Below are 20,225 nucleotides of genomic sequence, written 5' to 3' on the forward strand. Positions count from 1 at the left end.
ACAACCTCCACCCAACCCCAAAACAAAATATTTTTGGGACAAGAGGTAGCTTCAGTGTCCGTAAATGGAAACTATAGTAAGCAAAATTGAAACTGAGGGCCAGGACACTGTGGAAAGAAGCTTACACAAAAATAACTCGGCTATTACAAAACAAAAGCTAAAAGAATCAAAGAGAGGCTCTTAGGAGACATTCATACAACAATAAAACAAAGTAATATCCAAATCAAAATACAATGATCTTTATTCCCAAAGGCTTTCAGTTTAGTAACACATTTAGAATCGCAAAAATCTAATCAGGGCAGTGATTCAGGTAAGAGAGCTCAGCGAGGAATTTTATCTCAAGCAACAGAGAAAAGAAGAAATATTCTGTATGATGTTGAAAGCAAAAGAGGAAGGGAGAAAACGAATGAAGAGAAGAGACACACCCACACATAGGTGAACTACTACATGAAACTCCAGAAACTAAGAACTGGATATTTGAGTTTAACATCTAAGGAACAGAACTCTTAAGGACATCAGCCCCAGAGACCCCACAAGAAGGGTAAAAACCAAATAGCTTCTGTTTAAAGATAGACAACTGTCAAGAGAAATAAGACTTAGTGTGGGATAAAGTGTTTCCTTTATATGGTAAAAAGAATCTCATCTGATTCCATTCTTATTTAGTAAGCAGAAAACAATTTTCTTCAGAACTGTGTTCTAAGCACTGATCAGTCATAAAAAAAACTTACAGAAGTATCCAGATACCTGTTAATACGATTTTCCCCAAATTAAAAAGTAATAATGGCATTTAAATCCTATTAAATGGCCCTGTGTTCTATTAAAAATGTCCAAAAGAAGTTGTAAAAAAGCAGCATGCAGTAAAAAAAAAAAAAATCAACCCTCTAAATGAAATATTTATTAATACTTACTTATTACAGTGATGTTTGAGATGTTTCCTATAGCTGTCTTCCTGAAATAATACATCTGGATTACATGTTGTGAGCCAATCAGCGTCTTGCAGCATTGGCTGTGAACTCTGGGCTTTCACTTTCTTGCCTTTTCTCCCTCTGGGCACTGGTGCAGACAGACCTACATAAAACCCCAGTATTTCTTACACAATCTGAATAGAAAAGCTCTCACCCCAAACTGCATTACAAACATACATTTAAAGCTAAGTATCACTGCTGTACTAATTCCTTTGTGGGCAACACAACCACCAAAAACTGAACAGCAACATAATTCAGTACAGAAAATTGCAAATAACAAAATCAACCAAAACTTTCATGCAAATTTAGGTATGAAGATTTCAAAAATTCAGAGCGCTAGCCAGAAAATAGTGTTATATAAATATTTCTTGTAAAACCTCTCATGAACCTGAAAGGCCATAAGGAAACAAGCTTTCTGATTTATGGCAATTGAAAGAGATTAACTCCAGCAGTAGGTACCACTTAAAAATTATGCTAGAATATTTGTTCAAAACTGATTTAAGAGAAAGAGCACTACATCCTACAACGTGTTTGAGGGAGACTTCCCCTTTAAGCATGGAACAAGTTCAAAGCCCACCTTACTCATAAAATCTGACAAGATCCTACAACATGTCAGAATGGCTATAGTTTAAACTAAATACATAGCATGACTGAAGTAATTCTTTCCTATTTACTAGCATCATTATTTGATTGTGGTAGACATACCGGAATGATTAACCAAAGCTCGAGTTTGCCCATCTGCAGTTGGAGTGATCAGATCCCAGATGAAACTTTTGATATTTTCATCCCCTTTGTAATGATTAAGACAATATACCAGGATAGTCCGGCAGATGGTTTCCACATCTTGTTCTGTTAGCTGACGTTTATAGCGCCCATGTGAGAGGATGTCAGTCCATCGACCCCAGCTATAAGAAAAATATGTTCAATACAGCAGCCAGGGCACTGGTATTTTAATTTGTGACTTTCAATTTAACTCCTGGTACCAAGCAAGTTGGGACCTCCTCTGTTAGCACTACTGCATTTTGCATTTGCAGGTTACGTCAGGGAATCCAACCTCCAGCACCAAAGAGTTAACAATGTTTATTTTACAGAACAGGCAATAAGTTCACTGCTCGTAAAGCTGCACTTGAACTACACTCAAAATAATAAAGTACATATGTTTAACTCTAATGGTCCCAGTAAGCTACAATAGGAAATTCAACCAATTCCTACAAGCATGGGATTTGGGGAATCATTCTTATTTTGTTCCTGAAATCCATTATTAGCAATCACTGTACGCAACTTCCTAAAATACAGTCATTCTGAAGCCCACTATGTTAGCAGTCAGGTATAGCTACTTGCTTGCAAACGGAAAAAATTCAAATTGGCAAATCCAATGGGGAAAAATATAAAGTATCAAATAGCTGAATTTAAGTGGTGCTGAAATACCAGAATCTATGTTGAAAACCTCTAGACTGACTGTTGATTTCACAATGTTTTGGGTTTGTGGCAAGGTTTTGGTACCTGGGGAGCTACGGGGAGGGGGGGGCTTCTGTGAGAAGCTGCTAAAAGCTTCCTCTGTGTCCGACAGAGCCAATGCCAGCCGGCTACAAGATGGACCTGGCGCTGGCCAAGGCCAAGCCCATCAGTGACGGTGGTAGCACCTCTAGGATAACAGAGTAAGGAGGGGTAAAAGAAAACAGCAACTGCAGCCAGAGAGAAGAGTGAGAATATGTGAGAGAAACAACTCTGAGACACCCAGGTCAGTGCAGAGGGGCAGGAGGTGCTCCGGGTGCCGGAGCAGAGATTCCCCTGCAGCCCCTGGTGAAGACCATGGTGAGGCCGGCTGTGCCCCTGCAGCCCACGGAGCTCCATGCTGGAGCCGATATCCACCTACAGCCCATAGAGGATCCCACACTGGAGCAGGTGGATGCCCAAAGGAGGCTGTGACCCCATGGGAAGACCACACTGGAGCAGTTTTGCTGGCAGGATCTGTGACCCCAAGGGGACCCATGCTAGAGCAGTCTGTTCCAGAAGGACTGCACCCCGTAGAATGGACCCAGGTTGGAGCAGTTTGTGAAGAACTGCAGCCTGTGGGAAGGACTCATGTTGGAGAAGTTCGTGGAAGATTGTCTCCCGTGGGAGGGACTCCACACTGGAGCAGGGGAAGGGTGTGAAGAGTCCCTAAGGACTCCTCCTAAGGAGGAAGGAGCAGCAGAGACAACGTGTGATGAACTGACCACAACCCCCATTCCCCGTCCCCCTGTGCTGCTGCGGGGAGGAGGTAGAGAAAATGGGGAATGAAGTTGAGCCCGGGAAGAAAGGAGGGGTGGGGGGAAGGTGTTTTTAAGATTTGGTTTCATTTCACATTATCCTACTCCGATTTGATTGGTAATAAATTATACTAATTTTCCCAAGTCGAGGATGTTTCACCCGTGACAGTAATTGGTGAGTGATCTCTCCCTGTCCTTATCTCGACCCACAAGCTTGTTGTTACATTTTCTCTCCCCTGCCCAGCTGAGGAAAGGGAGTGATGGGGCGGCTTTGGTGGGCACCTGGCATCCAGCCAGGGTCAACCCACCACGCACAACCACATTGTTCTTTACAAACACACTTTGTTATTCTCCAGAACACTTAGAAAAGAGAGATTAAACCTTGATAGCTGAGGAATTCTATACACTATAAGAAACCAGAAACAAATACTCCATCATCACAAAACTACATATCTTACCAGTGAGCTCATAGCCATCTGTGAGACACTCAAGATACTTTAAGCTAAATAACACATATATAAGCAACTTATATATATAGCAACTTAAAATCTCATAGGCATGTATACAGCATAATGAGGTAAAGGTTACACAGTTAACAGATTAAGTGAATGAGTCCAAGAGAAGGATGAGTTATTTACTATATACAATTTCCATATTTTCTGTTCTTTAGCTACAATCAGTATATTTAATCCATATATCCTTACCCATAAACCAACAAATTCTTCTCCACCCTGAAACATTCACTTCTTGCATAACCCTGTGATTTGTCCTGAGGCCTACGGGGCTTTGTGCTAGGCTTTTCTTCAGAATCACTTTCCAGGTCTGAAAATTCCATCAGTTCATCCTCTTTGACTGCACTGTAGAGTCTAGTTTGCTTTCTGACTCTTGGTGTATCAATAACTAGGTTATTCTAAAATGAAAGTGAAAATGTAGAAATTTAGGAGGGGAGAAATCTTCAATTTAATTGCACTAAGAACTATCATAAAGCTCTTACCCTTCCATTTAAAGCATCAATATCCAGCTCAGCTTTCTTTGCCCACTTCTGCCAAAAATTAGGGTCATCCAAGGAAATGTCTGTCCTGTTTCCAGATGCAACAAAACTAGCCTAGCAAATACGAAAACACATGCATTGGTTTCTTAACTGCATGCTATAAAGGATATCTATTTTCACCAGTAAATACAATACTTAGGACTTACCTAGTTTCAGGAAAGAAAAAAGGTAGGCTTGGAAACTATCATGACTGGAAATACAGATACCCCAACATTTATGAGGAAAATATCTGAGACAAGTACATTGAAAAACTAAATTGACATAGAAGGCAATTTAATACTACTTCCATTTTTCCTGGTCACATTTTATTAATTTTTCTCTGAACGTCAATACACACCTTTGCAAATGTTGAGCCTTTTCCTTCAGATTCAATAGTAATTGTGTGCGTTCGCCTTAAGAGAATCTGATCAATATCCTCTTCACAAAACTTAGACCCTTCATCTTCCTCATCCATCAGAGCACCATATGCCCCCTTTCGAAGAAGATCTTCTATTTCTTTCTTAGAAAGCTGTTGCACCTGTAACATGTAAGAGAGGGTTTGGGGTTTTTTTTTTTTACATCAGCCCATGTGTACATCTGACAGCATAATCAGACTGGTTGTCCTCTTATTAGCCTTTTAAGAACTGAAACTCTAAGATAATGTGGTGTTGGTCAATTAAACATTCATGCTGAAGTCACCTTTAAAAGAAGAATACGAGCAACAACATTTGTAGGGTGAAGTTATACGAGTGGTTTAAACAATTTAATAATTCATTGTCACTGAATCTCTTTAGTTCTGACGACTGCTGAACTCCTCCTGGGAGCAGATTTAGCTTACTAACCTGACAAAAAACTAAAGCAAAAAAAGTCCAAAGCACAAAGGCTACACCAGAAAAGACTGACTAGAAGAACTCCCAAAAGTGTCAGGATCAACATAATGTAAAGGGTGGAATGATGAGAATGGATGAGGATTGAGGGAACATGACTCCACCTGCCCCCTTTTGGCAGTAAGTGAGCCATTAGATAGGCTGAGCCAGTTCATGCAGCCTTGCCCTTAATTAACCCTATTTTAAAATACATGCCGTACTCCCACCTGAAAACCACTGTTCTCCAGATAAAATTCAAACAGGCAAGAAAAGTCTTACACATTCATACCATTTGTTGATCATGCACCTCAATGTATTAATTCTCACCCCATTTGTAGCATTTTCTCTTCCGCTCATAGATTGTAGCACAGCCTTATCAAGACCAAGCTTCAAGCTAGCTTTGTCAAACATTTCCCTTTCATAAGAATTCCTTGTTATCAACCTGTAAATTTTCACTGATTTGCTCTGTCCTATTCTGTGACATCGTGCTTGAGCCTGATGAAACAAAAGACAGATACTCAGTTACAGGTAACAAAAGAAAGAACAACACTTAAAATAATCAGTACAGAGAAGTTACTTTAGAAGTTACTGCTTTCAATTAAAATAATAATATTTATGCTTTTAAGAGAGGGACAAAGGATAATTTCTCTTGTAGTTGAAGAAAACTGCACAGCAAAAAGGCAAAGAAAAATTCATCTCATTATATTACCTGGAGGTCATTTTGGGGGTTCCAGTCTGAATCAAAAATGATGCAGGTATCAGCAGCAGTAAGATTAATGCCCAAACCTCCTGCCCTTGTACACAGCAGGAAAACAAACCTATCAGAATCAGGTCTTGAAAACCTGTCAATAGCTGCCTGACGCAAGTTGCCTCTTACTCGGCCATCAATTCGTTCATATGGGTACCTGAAATAAAGATGCACTATAAGCAGAACTTCACTACAATGGCATTGTTTCTCTTCAGGAATATGCAATTTAAACAAAAGGAAACTATGCTACTACAGGGTCAAAAGAACTACAACAAATTGAGTGACTGTTTCTGTATACACTAACTTCATCAGTGGAAGACATACTACTTTGTTTCCTGCTTTGCACTTTTTGGTAAAGAACAGACTTTCACTCCATGGAATAAAATAAACATTCAGGCTTAAGCTAAAAAGCTGTAAAGCCACCAAAACATTTCACTGAGTAGTAAACTAAGAGGTTTAAAGCTCTCCATGTGAGGTCATTTTGTATTTACCCAAAAGAAAAATCTCAGTACTTGCAACTTACAGGTATACTTTTCCCTTTAGTCAGATCACCACAGAAAATACTGTAAAGTGTTTGAGTTTCATCCCTTTCAATATGGATTACTCACACATTAAATACTGTGGCCACTGAGGAAAGCACAGTTTATTTAGAATTGTATTATATTGTTGCTCTCACCGTCTTTGAATGAGGTAGTCTTCCAGTATGTCCAAGCAGCGCACCATCTGGGAAAAGATAAGCACCCTGTGGCCACCAGCCTTCAGTTTTGGCAGCAGCTTGTCAATCAGTACTAGCTTGCCAGCAGCCTGGATCATTGCCTGGAGCTGAAAATCTGGAGAGTCGGCATTGTGTGTTTCTTTAAACTCTTCCAAAATTTTCTCTTCAGCACCTGCAAAGATTGGACAGCAATACATGAACACTGCAAAGGGTTTTATTAATAAACAATGAGCTTGCCTTCAATACCCTATAGAAGCTGCAGGAATGTTTTAAGTATTATGCAAATAAACATTTATAAAAAATATTAAGCTTAAATTTAAAGCAAACATATACACAAATACGGCATAAATAAAAAGTAACTTTGAGTATTCATTCTTCCCCGCCCCCTTAAACAGGAGTAAACCGTTTCCTAAATAAATTCATACAACTATTTGATGCACACAATTCAATGAAAAATTAAGAAAAAATATTAAAAAGTAAACCATATTCCAACTGATCAAATGAATTTTCTGTCCTTTTTTAAATGCAACACAGAAGAAAAAAATCTCGTTTCCACAGGAAAATACAAGGAATACAAATCACGTTTGATGTCTGTGCCTCCAACACCAGGCTTAAACATGCGCATGACCTGGATGTGCTCCTTGCATTATTAATTACAGAATCAAAATGCAAACAGCGAAAAAAATAATTAGGGGGTGGGGGGAAAGCAGAATAAGCACTTGTGAAATTATTATTTTACCTTATATTTAGTTTCTTTTCTTACTGAATATGTTTCTTGTTCAGTTTGACGAAGCTATCTAATGTATATATTCTTTCCAGATTTAGTCAAAAGTTCTTTCTTGCCACGCCCTTTGCCTATCAATGATATCCACAGCAGCAAATATTTCCTTGTACTGCTCGTTACCTGAAGACTCAAGTTTTCTCTTCAACCTCTCCTATGCTTTTATTCCATTTTTAATGTCACTCCACTACCCCAAAAATTATCAGGTTACTATGGCTATGTAAAAGGTTAGGAACCTTCATTCTAAGCTTATTTCACATCCAAATAAGCACCTTTTTTGAGCTGTCTTTTTCAGTCCCTCTGTTTTTGGTGGGGGGTTTTTTTGGGTGGCGTGTTTTTGTTTTTGTTTTGTTTGTTTGTTTAAACAAAATTAGTTTATGAAGTATTTCTGGTTTGTATAATATTAAGCTTCAATACTACTTTTGAATAACACAAGGAAAGGTGGGAGGGCTGGGAGAGGGGGGAAGAACAGCTTACTGCCAGGCTTCTGCTGAGCATTTTTCATATCCCAGTTCTGAGTAGATGCTTGTAAACAAACATGCAAACGCACCCTCTCTGTGTGATTGCTGGTTCAGTGCCTGCTGTAATGCAGTGTCTTAACTACATACTACCCTAAGCAGGCTGTCTGACAGCTTTGCATTACTGAACACACTTGCACTACTAGCTTTTATGGAACTTAACGGACTCAAGATGTGACCATGCTTGAAGGTAGTTTTACATTCCTGAATTTTCCTTATCTGGATTCCCTACTCCAAGCATTACTGATCCTAATGGTGTGCACATAAGAAAAATAAATCCCTGCGAAAATAGCACAGACACTCCAAGCTCACTCCTCATCTTGTAAAATGGGCAGAATTTTGGGTAATAAGTCTCAGATTCTGTACTGAGCTTAGGCAATTTCAGGATATAGTAGGCTGCCAAGTAGTTCATTCAAGTAACTTCAGTGATCGTTCTTGGTTACATCATTTATTTCTTACTCAACTGTGACATCCAAATTTAAGTTTCACTACTATGAAGTAAACCAATACGCAAACTCAGCAACTGCAAAAGCAAACCACCTAATCCAAGCACACCACAACAGGTCTAATAAAGGGTGACTTCTTAATATGAGTTCGGACTCAGCAAGACTGACTTCCATAAGAGACTACGACCTCTAAAAATCTGCTTTTGATAAACCTGTCCTAGCTAAACCCTGTAAAACACTGCCCTGTCTTTTTAATTTTTACTTCAATTGCAATTAAGTGATAAATATTCAGTAGCCCATCACCCAAAAGTTACTTGACGTAGTACCTGTAGGTCTGTAATACTAATTCCTATCCTAGCTGATTTTTAGTAGGGGATGAAAGGAAGGTATTTGAATGTGTGCTTGGTCCACCAGGGAAGCTCCCACTTCCACGCCTAATTAGGAGAGGCTTCTAGGGCTCAAGGGGGCATAAGGAACAGAGTAAGAAACCTTTCCAATGTACAACACTGTAGGATGTCTAAGTACAGAGGCACTCCCCTCTGCTGGCTCTTGGAGACCAAGGAATGATGTATAAATACTTGAGAATGGCTGCTAGGGAGAAAACAAGGAGTCCAGCTCTAAGCAAAATGACAGACAACGCTTTGCCCAACTTGGTTGGAGAACACACAAAATACAGTCACTCCCTCTAGAACCCTACTCAAAGACAGTCTTAGCAGACCACCATTCCCCCCTCCACAGAACAGATCTACCACTCAAGAAACAAACAAAAAACCCATTCCACATTCAATTCCTACCATACTACTTCCATCATATAATCTTCAGTTAAACGCCACAGAAGGTTATCTAGAAGACTTGCTTGCAACTTCTATGCAAAACACAACATACAGTGTTCTACTTGGATATTCAAATACACATGTAGTACTTCTTGCTCACAAAACCTGCAACCCCGAAGAAAATGAGGAGGATTCAGAGACCCCTTTATAAAAGCAGTTAAGTCTCGAGAACTTGCTACTGCAACAAATCATCAGGATGCAACATTATGTACTAGCACTGCAAGACCTCTTGGTAGAGCTACAATAAACTTGCGCCATCATTCTCAGTACAAAGATGTTAATTATCGATCAACAAAATAAAACCTCAAGCTCAGACAACTACAGGATGTAAGACTATTTTCTATCCTAGAACTACATAGGATGTTACTTGTTTAGTTCCATCCTCCACGCTAATAACAGTCAGAATTTACTTATTTTTCACTCCCATCAAATGTGAAGGCTTGACCCACCTGCTATGTTGCTGCATGACACCACGCAAGTCCAAACGTTCAGAAGTCACAGAAATGTTATAAAGGCAAAAGTGCCCAAGAGACAACTGCAGCTCCCTTTATTAAGGTTAAAATACAGTCATCAAAAAGTACTTGAAATTTTCTATATAGCCACCTAGACTTCAGCAGCCTCTAACAGACACTAAATGATACAAGACTCAGGAGGAAAAAAAATCACTGCTCTAGGGAACACTGCAAGCACTACTCATGAACTCAATTTGACAAAATAAAGTAGGAGCAAAACATTCACTTTTATTTCTTTTAGCAAACATGATATAAGGAAAAATAATAGCAAGGGTAAAACCAGCTGAAAACCAAGAAATCTAAAAAGCATCAAGTTCAGAAGCTCATAACCTGAACATCCTGAACTATTTTCTGCTAAACTCATTTAAATAATGGGTTAACTTAAAACAAAGAACCAACAAACAAGAAAACCCCTACCAGAACCACAAAGCTACTTTACTGTATGCTCATCTGTAGAAACTGAGCAGCACAGCAGCATGGTTGGATGGATTGAAGCACTTTGGAGTAACCCTCTGTCAAACCTTTGGAGTGATTGCTTGTGCATGAAATATAATTAGATGTCATTTCATGAATCAGTTTAAGCATTTTTCCCCAAAAAATGTCAAGGAAAAAAAGCCATAAGCGCTGCAATATGGCAGTCATACAAAAAAAAACCTGAAATCACATATGGATCTTGAACTAAACAGTCTTTCACCAAAGCTTATAACCAGCATTAAACCAACTACAGCATAAATCATATACATTAAGAAACAAGAAACTAGTAGAATGCAACCCTGTAGAGAGGCTTGTGTTACATCCTCAAAAAGAAGATTTGATTTGACCACCACATACAGTTTAGCATACTTCAGACAGCTATAGCTAGCTGGCTCATCATACAGTACCTTCCATAGATAATCTTGATCTAAAACCAATGGCATCACACTGAAAAAGAGTATTCATCATTAAGTCTAATATGACATTCAAACAAATCTGACTAGTTAAATTAGAAAAATGATCCGACAACACGTATCAGTAAAAGCACGCCTGATCATAATTTCTTATCCCACAACTTTTATTCAGAAGTTTTATGTCACTATCTCATAGCTGCTACTTATTTTCTTTCCAGAGAGCATTAACTGCAACTCTGAAGAAAAATTTGCCGTATTTATGCCAGCATCCAACAACCTGCATGATAAGTGAAGTCTTATTTGTCAGAAATAACAGAAAGGAAAACTTGATAATGCCAACACTAACTCTGTCAGAGCTAGGCAACCTTGGAAAAAAGCAGCACAGATGTCTTCAAAAGCAATGCTTTCCTGACCAGCAGATATCCATACCTAAGAGAGCCTCTCACTTTTCTACCTAAAATCAATGAATAAAAAAGACATACTAGAATAGAATTTCTAATTTACTGAACTTCCTTACAACTATTTTTTTGAATGAGGAGAAAAATAGGAGGCCTACCATTAATAAGGTATGGATGGTTGCAGCATTTTCTCAGTTCCATCATAGTGTTTAAAAGATTAGGCACATTTGCCTGACCTCCACCCTTGGAAAGAAATGTGAAATTCTTTTCAAGAATAGCACGGTAGTATTTCTTCTGAATATTTGTCAGCTCAACTTCAATGATGGTTTCCTCTTTGGGGGCCAAGTTCTTCTCTACATCCTCCTTGAGACGTCTCAGCATCATCGGCTTCAAAATAGCTTGGAGTTTTTGCACCTAGGAAACATATGTTATTAAATACCTGAATTAAAACTGTAAGGTTTCAAATATTTTTTTTACATTCCCTTAATTTTAAAATTCCTGTTCCCTACCTCAGATCACAAGTAGAGAGAATTTGTAAAAAAAAAAAAAAATTAAAAAAAAAAAATCTTTCTTCAATGACCCAGAGACTGAGTTCTCCTTGTTAACTCGGCGAGATACACACTTGTAAAATCAATCTTTAGTGTGCATCATTTCTGTTTAGTGAATGTTATTAAACAGACTTCACTTAGAACTATCCTTCTAGACAAGGACAGTACTGCACACCAGTCATGCAAAGCTAGTCCTAAGTAAGCACAGCTATATAAGCAAATCTGACTGTAAAATCAAGTTTTACAGTTACCTTCTAACCACGAAACACAGTGTTTAATGCTATTTTTCTCTTTATATGCCTGCTTCCAATTTCCTTAGTTTTGACATCCACTGAAGTAGAAAACTATTTAGGTCTGGTCTAAAAATGACAACATTTTATTTCTATAATTTTTTCACACACGGATAATTTTCAATGTCTCCAGATTTTTGTAGCATATACTTTAAGACACGTCCTAGATGGTGGGGAAGGGGTGTGTGTGTGTCCATTTTCCTTAAAAAAAAAAAAAAAAAACAACAAAAAACAACAAAAAAACAAAACAAACCACACCACAAAAAAACCAAAAAAACCCCACAAACAAACAAAAAAAAAACCTTGACAAAATTTAGCCAAAGTCCCCTTACATAAAAAGCTCAAAAATATTCCATATTGAAAAAGACTGGCATTTAGGCTGTTTTAAGTTGTCCCTCATCAAAGTACAAACCAGCTCAGTGTTGAAGAGTTGATAATTTACCCTGAAATTGGTCACCATCTTCTGATGCAGAGCTGCAGAGCTGCATAGCAGACACATGAACAAAAAACACTTTCTCCTGAATTTACATCATTCCCTAAGTAATAAAGCAGCTTCAAGAAAAAGATGAGTTAATACAGAGGGATGAACAATACATGGAACGTGATTACAAGAAATGGAGGAGAAAACCTAAGTCACCAACACATAATCTCTCCCATCACTTAAAAGATAAATCAAATTCCAAAACATCTAATGGTGCGTCGGCGGCAAAGGCACTTCTTCCACAACTTTCTGGCCCAAGCAATCCAGGCTCCAATTCTGCTCATGGCTGATGGCATTATTTTAGTAGTATTTCCATGTACGGCTTCAAAAATTTCCAGTTCTGCTCTGCTGACATTTTGAGCTGGCCAAACAAAAGCTATGGTGCAATTTAGGCTATATTAACTCCAGCTCAAACACTATATTAACAGGACTACATGGCTTCTGCATCAGAGCTGGCTCACTTCCAATCAGGTCAGAGTCCAGCCTGACTGGCATGCAACTGACTGCACAATCTGTGGAAACATATCCTATGATTCCCTCAGGACACGCTATGATTTTTCCAGGAGGCAAGGGGCTGAGGAGAGACTTGTTTTGTAATTTAGGCTAATGCCTATGAAAGATTTGCTCTGAAAGGAAGTTAACAAATTCAACCACTCAAAAGTCAGAAATACCAGAAATTGAATTTTCAGACAAAACCAACATAAAGTTGACACAAAAATGCATGCAATCAAGACGTTAGGTTATCACAGGGTGCAAAGGGACAAATTAAGGTGCCTAAATTAAGATTCCATGCTTCAGCTAACTCCTAATGTTAAGTAATTTGACTGTTATCTATTGACATCTTAGAAGATTTTCATACATACAAGAAGAAATTTAAGTTTTATGTATGATGATTAGAAGCTTTTACATTTTAGGTCTAAAACATGTTGCATTGAGGGTCTTTCATTTTGCATTGATTTATGCATTTCTTTTATTGGACAGCTTGAAAAATCTGTTTCTGAGTCAGTCAAAAAAAAAAATCTTCCTCCATTTGGTTGCCTCTTGCTAAACTAGGTTTCAAATATGTTCCTGTTTGCACAGAAGTCATTGATAAAACTCCCAGATGTTAACTCCACAGAAGCTACAAAGGACAGTCCCCCCACTATGATACCAATGCTTAAGGAAGAATGTCAACTAACAAGTTAATTTTCTCAGAGTGAATAGGCAAGTCTAGAAGTATTTTCATCCAGCAACTGTTACAAGGTACCCCACTCCCATTTTTAAATACCACATTTTAATGAGGGGAAACTTTCCCAGTTTCTGTATGACCAATGAACAAAGGATAAAAAAACCCAGGCAAAATTACTTTTGGCCAAAACAAAAAACCTCAACCAAAAGGAAAATAAACAAAAAAACAGGGATAAAACTACTGTGGTCTCCCAAAAAGGAGGTAGGTATTACTTGTAAAAAGAAGTAATAAAGTTCAGATATAATGAAATGGATAAATTCACAATATTTACATAGAAAAGTAAGTGTGCAGGAGAAGTTTACCTGTTCTTCAGTTTTCAGATCACCAAATTCTTGCATGAATGTGGTTTCAGATGGGAATCGACCCGGTTCCAAGAAGTGAAGCAAACTGAACAGTTCTTCTACTGTATTTTGCAAAGGGGTTCCAGTAAGCAGCACTTTATGTTCCTGAAAGGTTAAGAAACAGTTGCCTAGGAATCCATCTAAATTCATTTTCAAATGAGAAATACAGAAAATTACCTCTTTTTTTTTTTCCTGTATGTGTAGCTCATCTTTGCTTCCTTTCCCCTCCCCCAACCACTTACAGATAGCTCTTTTCAAGACATTTCTAACTAGTATTCTGGCCTTCCTTCCATGATACCCCAGAAAAATACTTCACTACCTAAGCACCTCCAAAAATCCTCCAGATAGAAGAAGAGATTTTACTGATCCACAACATCCCAGCCTTTTCACAAATACAATGAACTTTAAATGGCAAAATAACAGTTGAACTTATCCCATCACTTCCAGTATAAACCCACCCATTTACTACACCTCCAGTAGCTCTCAGTGCATGAATCTCTTCAGGGCAGGCGTAAGTTTCTAACATAGGGAACCTGAAGCAGAGTTCCACTTTCCATCTACATACAAGAGAGCATAAGACTGGCAGAGACAAGAACAAAAGTTGCATATTGCTTTAGAGGAGCCCAGAGAGGTTACGAAACTAGCTCAAGGTCAAACACGAATTTAGTAGTATAACAAAAACTGCACTGAGAAGTTCCCTATCTCCATCTATAGCCACACCTATATACTCAGCTTTCCACTAATAGCAACCATAATAAGGAAAATAAATTGTATACAGTGTTTTTGCAAACCTTCATTTGTTAAGTCTTAAGACTCCTTCAAGAAAAGTATTGTTTAACAAACAGGGGAAAAAGAACCTAAAAGTGACCTAGAGGTCACCAGTGCTTGTGTAAGGTGATGTTTATTCCTTTTTATTCTTATCAGAAATAAGAGATTTTGAGTTCCAGTATTAATTTAGCATGACTGCATGCCTCACATTTTTAAAGAATCTTCTGTGAAAAAAAAAAAAGGAAAAAAAAAATTCTGCTTTTTAAATTGTAAATACTTTTAAAAAACATCACCACCTTTTCTGTGTGCTTAATACACATACTTTGTGCACATAACATAATACATATTTATGTAAGCATCAGAAACCAACTCGCTTTTCCCTTCCTTAGCCAGTCTGAAAGAACATCCTTATGGCCACACAACAAATTAACATTAGAGCTGACATTAATGCAGAGCAGTTTAACTCACACCTGTTCTTTGTCCACCTGCCCACATTATACATTTAAATAAATGTCTATGTCAAGAAGCCACTATGGAGTAAGTCACATGAAAAGAGAGAAAGGAAAGAACAAATTTATTCTCTTAAGAGATTCCACATAGTTCTAAGTCTAAACCAAGGAAACTACTTATGAGACATCAGGACTCCAAAATTCGAGGACTCATATGCTTCCAGGTATTTTAAAGACTCTCTAACTCATCTGCTTTCTCTCATTTTTCTTAGCACTTGATGCTTTTACTTGAGAAGAAAACATCTTATTTTACATTTTGATGAAACCATAAATCAGGAATAATAAAAATACAGAAGATGCAAATGTAAGAGATGTACACACTGACCAGGTCCATCATCTTGAGTCCTTCTAAAAGCTTACAGTTCCTGTTTTTCAGCCTGTGGGCCTCATCAATGACCACGCAACGCCATGGAATGTTACGCAGCTCCGGGCAGTCAGTCAAGATCATTTCAAATGTTGTGATAATGGCATGGAACTTATAGGACCCCTTTATCACACGACCCTAAAAAGAACAGCAAAAGTTACAGTAAACTCTCTTCCTGCAAAGAAAGGAATTACATTTGTTTCATCTTCAAAATTAATTCTTTAAAAATACAGAACAGTACAACGGGCAAGATATTTTAAGTAAATGAAGTCTTTATTGCTGACTCAATGAGGGAATACAAATGTCTAAGTTTACTACTGTTTTTATGCTATCTATGTTTTTAACCCTGTAAAAAGGCCTACAGAATTGCTGCATATTCATTACAAAGATGTTATAGAAGTATTTTGGTCTTTAATTCATATGAATTATACTAATGCCTTGGAGCATTAAAGTATTGCTGCAATATTCAAATAAGGTTTTCAGACTTCGTCAAGATAATTTTCTATCTTCTTTTAAATCAAAGGTATGTGCCGGTCCTCCCAGACAATACAAATAAGGCAGCAGTACATTAAGGCTTCATTTTTATGACTATTAGAATATTTTGCTCCCATTAAACACTAATTTTTCCTGGTGGACACCAAGTAGCCAAAACACCTACAGTTCTACTAAACAGCTTTGAAAAGAAGCAAATCTCTGAACTCTTAAATGGAGAATGTATACCCTTGCATACATTTTCTTGATATTTTTGTAAATTAGTATTAAGGAAAGTTCAACAGGACTACTTACTTGATGCCTGGCACCATATTCACTATTTATTTGGTTAGTTGAGGGTCTTATTTTCAGGGCTGATACTAAGACTCTTTTTCAAAAAAAACCCTGACTAAACTTTACTCAAGATCACAAAATCAACATCTTTTTAACATTACGCTATGTTTCTTCCCAATGTTGTTAAAAGAAAAATGTAATTTGGTATTTCCAGTGTCACTGAGTTTGCAGAGAAACACTGTCTCTCTAAGGATGGGCCTCACACAAATTCAAGGCCATTCTACATTTTCAAAGCAGGACTATGTCATGAGCTGTATATTGAATACATTTCAAAAGAAACAGGTATTTTACAGTAAGGTGACTATTTCTTCCTTCAAATATGTGAAAGTCTGAATCCTTTTGCAACTGACCTGCATATATAACCCTCTCCAAATCATGGGGATCACAACTGGCTACTGACTCAATAAAATGATTGAAAACCTGATATCCTGAATTCAGCATTAAATCTACCTATGCACATCAAGAATATTTCAGAGGAAGTAAGGACCTGCTTCACAGTGCTTTCTCATGGCACAGTCCAGAAACGTTTATTATCTTAGGGAGAAAAAGAGATGTTACCTAACAAACAGCAGATGAAGATACATTAAGTGGGCAACTTAGAAGGCCAGCAAATTGAAATGCTGTAACCTTTTCACGAGCCAGATATAACTGTGAAAATACTGAGAACGCAGCCCAGGAGATTCTTTCCAAGTAGTGGAAAACACTTCCATGAGCAACATCACAAGTGTACAGCAAGCGCGCTCTTAAAAAATGATCTCTACACGAAGCAGAACAACCAGGTGAAGCAAAAAATCCTAAGAGGGATGTCTGATTATGTACTTAGAGCTGTCTAAATCTCACATTAAAATACGCATAGTGGTCTTGCCACAAGAGCTCACATTATTTGAAAGACTGTCAAATTCTGTACTGAAGAACACAGGAATAAATCAAGCAGGAAGTTCCAAGAGTTCTCCAAGAGCTTTAAGTGAATGATGATGTTCTTAACAGTTTCAGGCCTCCAGCACTTGGGGAAGTATGGGAAAGAATCCTAAGTAATCCCATTAATGTCACATTTGAGAAATTTAAATGTAGAAAGTGACCTATAGCATTGTCACAGGTGAATTCTTAGGCAACTAGGACTCAATTTATCCTGTTTCAGTGTGACATCCAAATGAAGTTCTCTGATGTTGGAACCACAGGAATTTCCTATCCATTCACTCAGAGAAGTTCTTCCATCTGAGGAAAACAATCATCCTAGTAAGTAGCAGTCTCCTAGTTTCCTGTTCTATTTGGGAAATTCTTCTGGAAGTAACTCAAGCAACAGAGGTAGCCACGAGGTACAACAATTAGATATGAATATAAAAGTTGAGTTATATTTTGGGATATTACCTCTTAGCAAACACAAACTGAGAAGATCAATTGGATGTGTATTAAGTGGACTTCTAAGATGATGCACATTCCACCAATGGGAACCATGACACATTATTATGGTCTTTTCCCACCAACCTCAAAATCCACTTTGAGGAACAAGAGAACAGATGCAAGAAATGTGTATGTTAACCAATTACATATAGCTGGAAGGCATCTGGAAAAACAAGTTGCAGCCACTTTGTGAAATGCAATTCAGTGTCCTCTTCGGTGAAAGACAGAGTCCCTGTTGGTGTAATACTGCCTTAAACTGCTGCTCGCCAACTATTCTTTGCAGAAATCTGAGGTAATCCTATGCTGTCGATGTTCATAGATAGCTTCCCAGCAGGGAAGAAAACCATGCAGGTAAGAAAATACTCTCTTAAGCCAACACCCACTGGGCACAAAAGAAATGAACCAGGTAAGCCAGAAAAAGTCCTGAACATCAATAGCATTATTTTGAGTTAAAATCAACCAAGGACAAGGTATTCATTTCTACACATGAGCCAGGCGGTTTATCTTTTTAGTCCTCATTACACCATGAAGTAAATTTCCCTCACAAACAAGTCAACTCTTCTGCAGGGCTCTGTCATTAATTTTATTTGGCATATATCGTTTTCCTGACCTTACAACAGAACTCTTTCTCAGAGGTAGAACACTACAGAAAAGCAATTGGTTTATTTGATATACCAACCAGGGAAGGCCCACAGAAGGACCCTTCAGTTATATTGCTCAGGAACACCAGAACAGCCACCCCTACGTGACCCTCACAAGCAGTAAGGCAGGAAGGGTTTTTAGGGGAATACCTCTGGTAGCATGGGTCCTTAGTGTTGAAGTCACACAACTACAGAAATGTATTTTATTATCAACTACTCTCTAGGTTTTCAGAACAATTTGACTCTGGTTACTGGTGCTGAATCTTGAAAATCACACTACTGCAGATGGGGTAGGTGCTTCTTATGCATGCTGTCTCTTACTATCACCCTTCAAAGCCCCTCAGACTTTCTCAATGTTTAATTGCCTTTTTGAGAAACAGCTCAGCTGGAGAGGCCTTTTTTCATGTTAAGACCTAAAAAGCCAAAGATGCTAATGTCTGAGTTGATGTGTTTGGCAAAGGGACTAGAAATGGTACTGCCAAAGCCTGCCTCCTTTCTCTCCCTTCCTGTCCCCCATCGCATGCCCACTGATGGTACTTCAGAGGATGCCAGACTGAACACTACATGGGGATTCTTTTTGTCAGAACATGAAGAGGATTTTTTCCCCATAATTCAGTTTCTACCATGTGCTTCACAGGTGACACAGTCTTACAAAGAATGGAACACAGAAGGTAATTTCATGACCCATCTAAGATAGCTGCTACCAAAAGGAAGAGTTTACTCCATTTCTCCTTTATCCTCAACCATGGCAATTGTCTGATTCTCCTCTTTGTTCAAGGAGCAAAGCTAGCAGAAAATGATTCATTTTTCTGTGCCATGAGTGCTTTGTCATTACTTGCTACAGGGTCAAAAGACTGCCATGGTCATTTGCAAGAGGCAAGTTAAGAACATGGCAACAGGGGGAACAAAACTTTCTGCAGCATTTTGCTTTTAGATCCTTTTGTTGCCTTTAGATCAACAAAACAATATTGCCAAAATGACCCTAAGAGTCTGCACAGTAAGTGGGATTTTTCTGATGACGTTCCCTCAGGTTTCATGCTATGTAACTGCTGCATCCTAAGAATACCATACCCAGAACAAGCACTGCTTAAATAACAAGCAAACAAACAAACATGATTTTTAACACAGGAAACACTTCAGTAGAGACAGTACGCGTATAAAGTAAAATTTTAAAATTTTATACAAAATATCTCTCTGATAAGAAATAATTTTAAAACCAGAAAAAGTACAAATCAATTCCAGTTCATTTGTGTATTATACATCTAGGTAAGAAGTTAAATCTGATTAGTATCTTAAGGAATATAAGCCATTAGACCTCAGTGTAGCAACTGCTATTCAAATCAATCTTCTTTAAGAGCAGCATATATAATTTTGATTTAAAAGTTTCTTTGACAAATTGCTGAGAAAATGGTTATTTTCTAGGCCAAACAGATGTAGCTTCTAACTACTATAAATTACTGTGTGTTTTTCTACTCTAAGTACGTGATTCTATTTCTGTTTGCCCTAATGGCATGTCAAGTTGTGCCACAGTCACCACCTTCAAAACAGTTCTTACTCAGTTCTTTCCCAGTAAAAGCGTATTTTCTATCTCACAACCACCCTTGTAGCTTTGCTCTAACAGCTCCAGTTTTTCAACACTCTTTCTGAAGAAGCGAGAACGAGGCAGAACTGGACTACTCACTACATTACTGACAAAGAGAAGAATGTTGTTAACTTTTCTACTCTTTTAATAAAGATATTTTTCCTCCTACACAGCTGCACTACACTAGCCCTTTTAACCACAGTCTCACCGTATGAACTCAGGTTTAACTGGTCATGTGCCATGACACAAAAGGATCTGCATTTGTCTTACAGTCTTTCAAGAACTGAGCTTTCCCT

The 20,225-nt window shown here is 38.0% G+C and overlaps 1 protein-coding gene across 1 annotated transcript in view; it reads right to left on the bottom strand.

Annotated features, from left to right (window-relative positions):
- Positions 1 to 20,225, bottom strand: part of LOC104616784 (chromodomain-helicase-DNA-binding protein 7) — a 52,689-nt gene that overhangs the window by 14,880 nt on the left and 17,584 nt on the right. Inside the window, exons 11-21 of the mRNA XM_010281910.1 lie at positions 15,442 to 15,618; positions 13,801 to 13,944; positions 11,110 to 11,365; positions 6,538 to 6,748; positions 5,823 to 6,018; positions 5,441 to 5,608; positions 4,606 to 4,785; positions 4,212 to 4,322; positions 3,922 to 4,127; positions 1,671 to 1,870; positions 909 to 1,068 (exon numbers count right to left, since the gene is read on the bottom strand). Coding sequence (XP_010280212.1) covers positions 909 to 1,068; positions 1,671 to 1,870; positions 3,922 to 4,127; positions 4,212 to 4,322; positions 4,606 to 4,785; positions 5,441 to 5,608; positions 5,823 to 6,018; positions 6,538 to 6,748; positions 11,110 to 11,365; positions 13,801 to 13,944; positions 15,442 to 15,618 — 2,009 coding nt within the window. The remainder of the gene's footprint in view (positions 1 to 908; positions 1,069 to 1,670; positions 1,871 to 3,921; positions 4,128 to 4,211; positions 4,323 to 4,605; positions 4,786 to 5,440; positions 5,609 to 5,822; positions 6,019 to 6,537; positions 6,749 to 11,109; positions 11,366 to 13,800; positions 13,945 to 15,441; positions 15,619 to 20,225) is intronic.

The sequence above is a fragment of the Phaethon lepturus genome, unplaced genomic scaffold (genome assembly GCF_000687285.1).
Source record: "Phaethon lepturus isolate BGI_N335 unplaced genomic scaffold, ASM68728v1 scaffold15842, whole genome shotgun sequence".
Lineage (NCBI taxonomy): Eukaryota > Metazoa > Chordata > Aves > Phaethontiformes > Phaethontidae > Phaethon > Phaethon lepturus.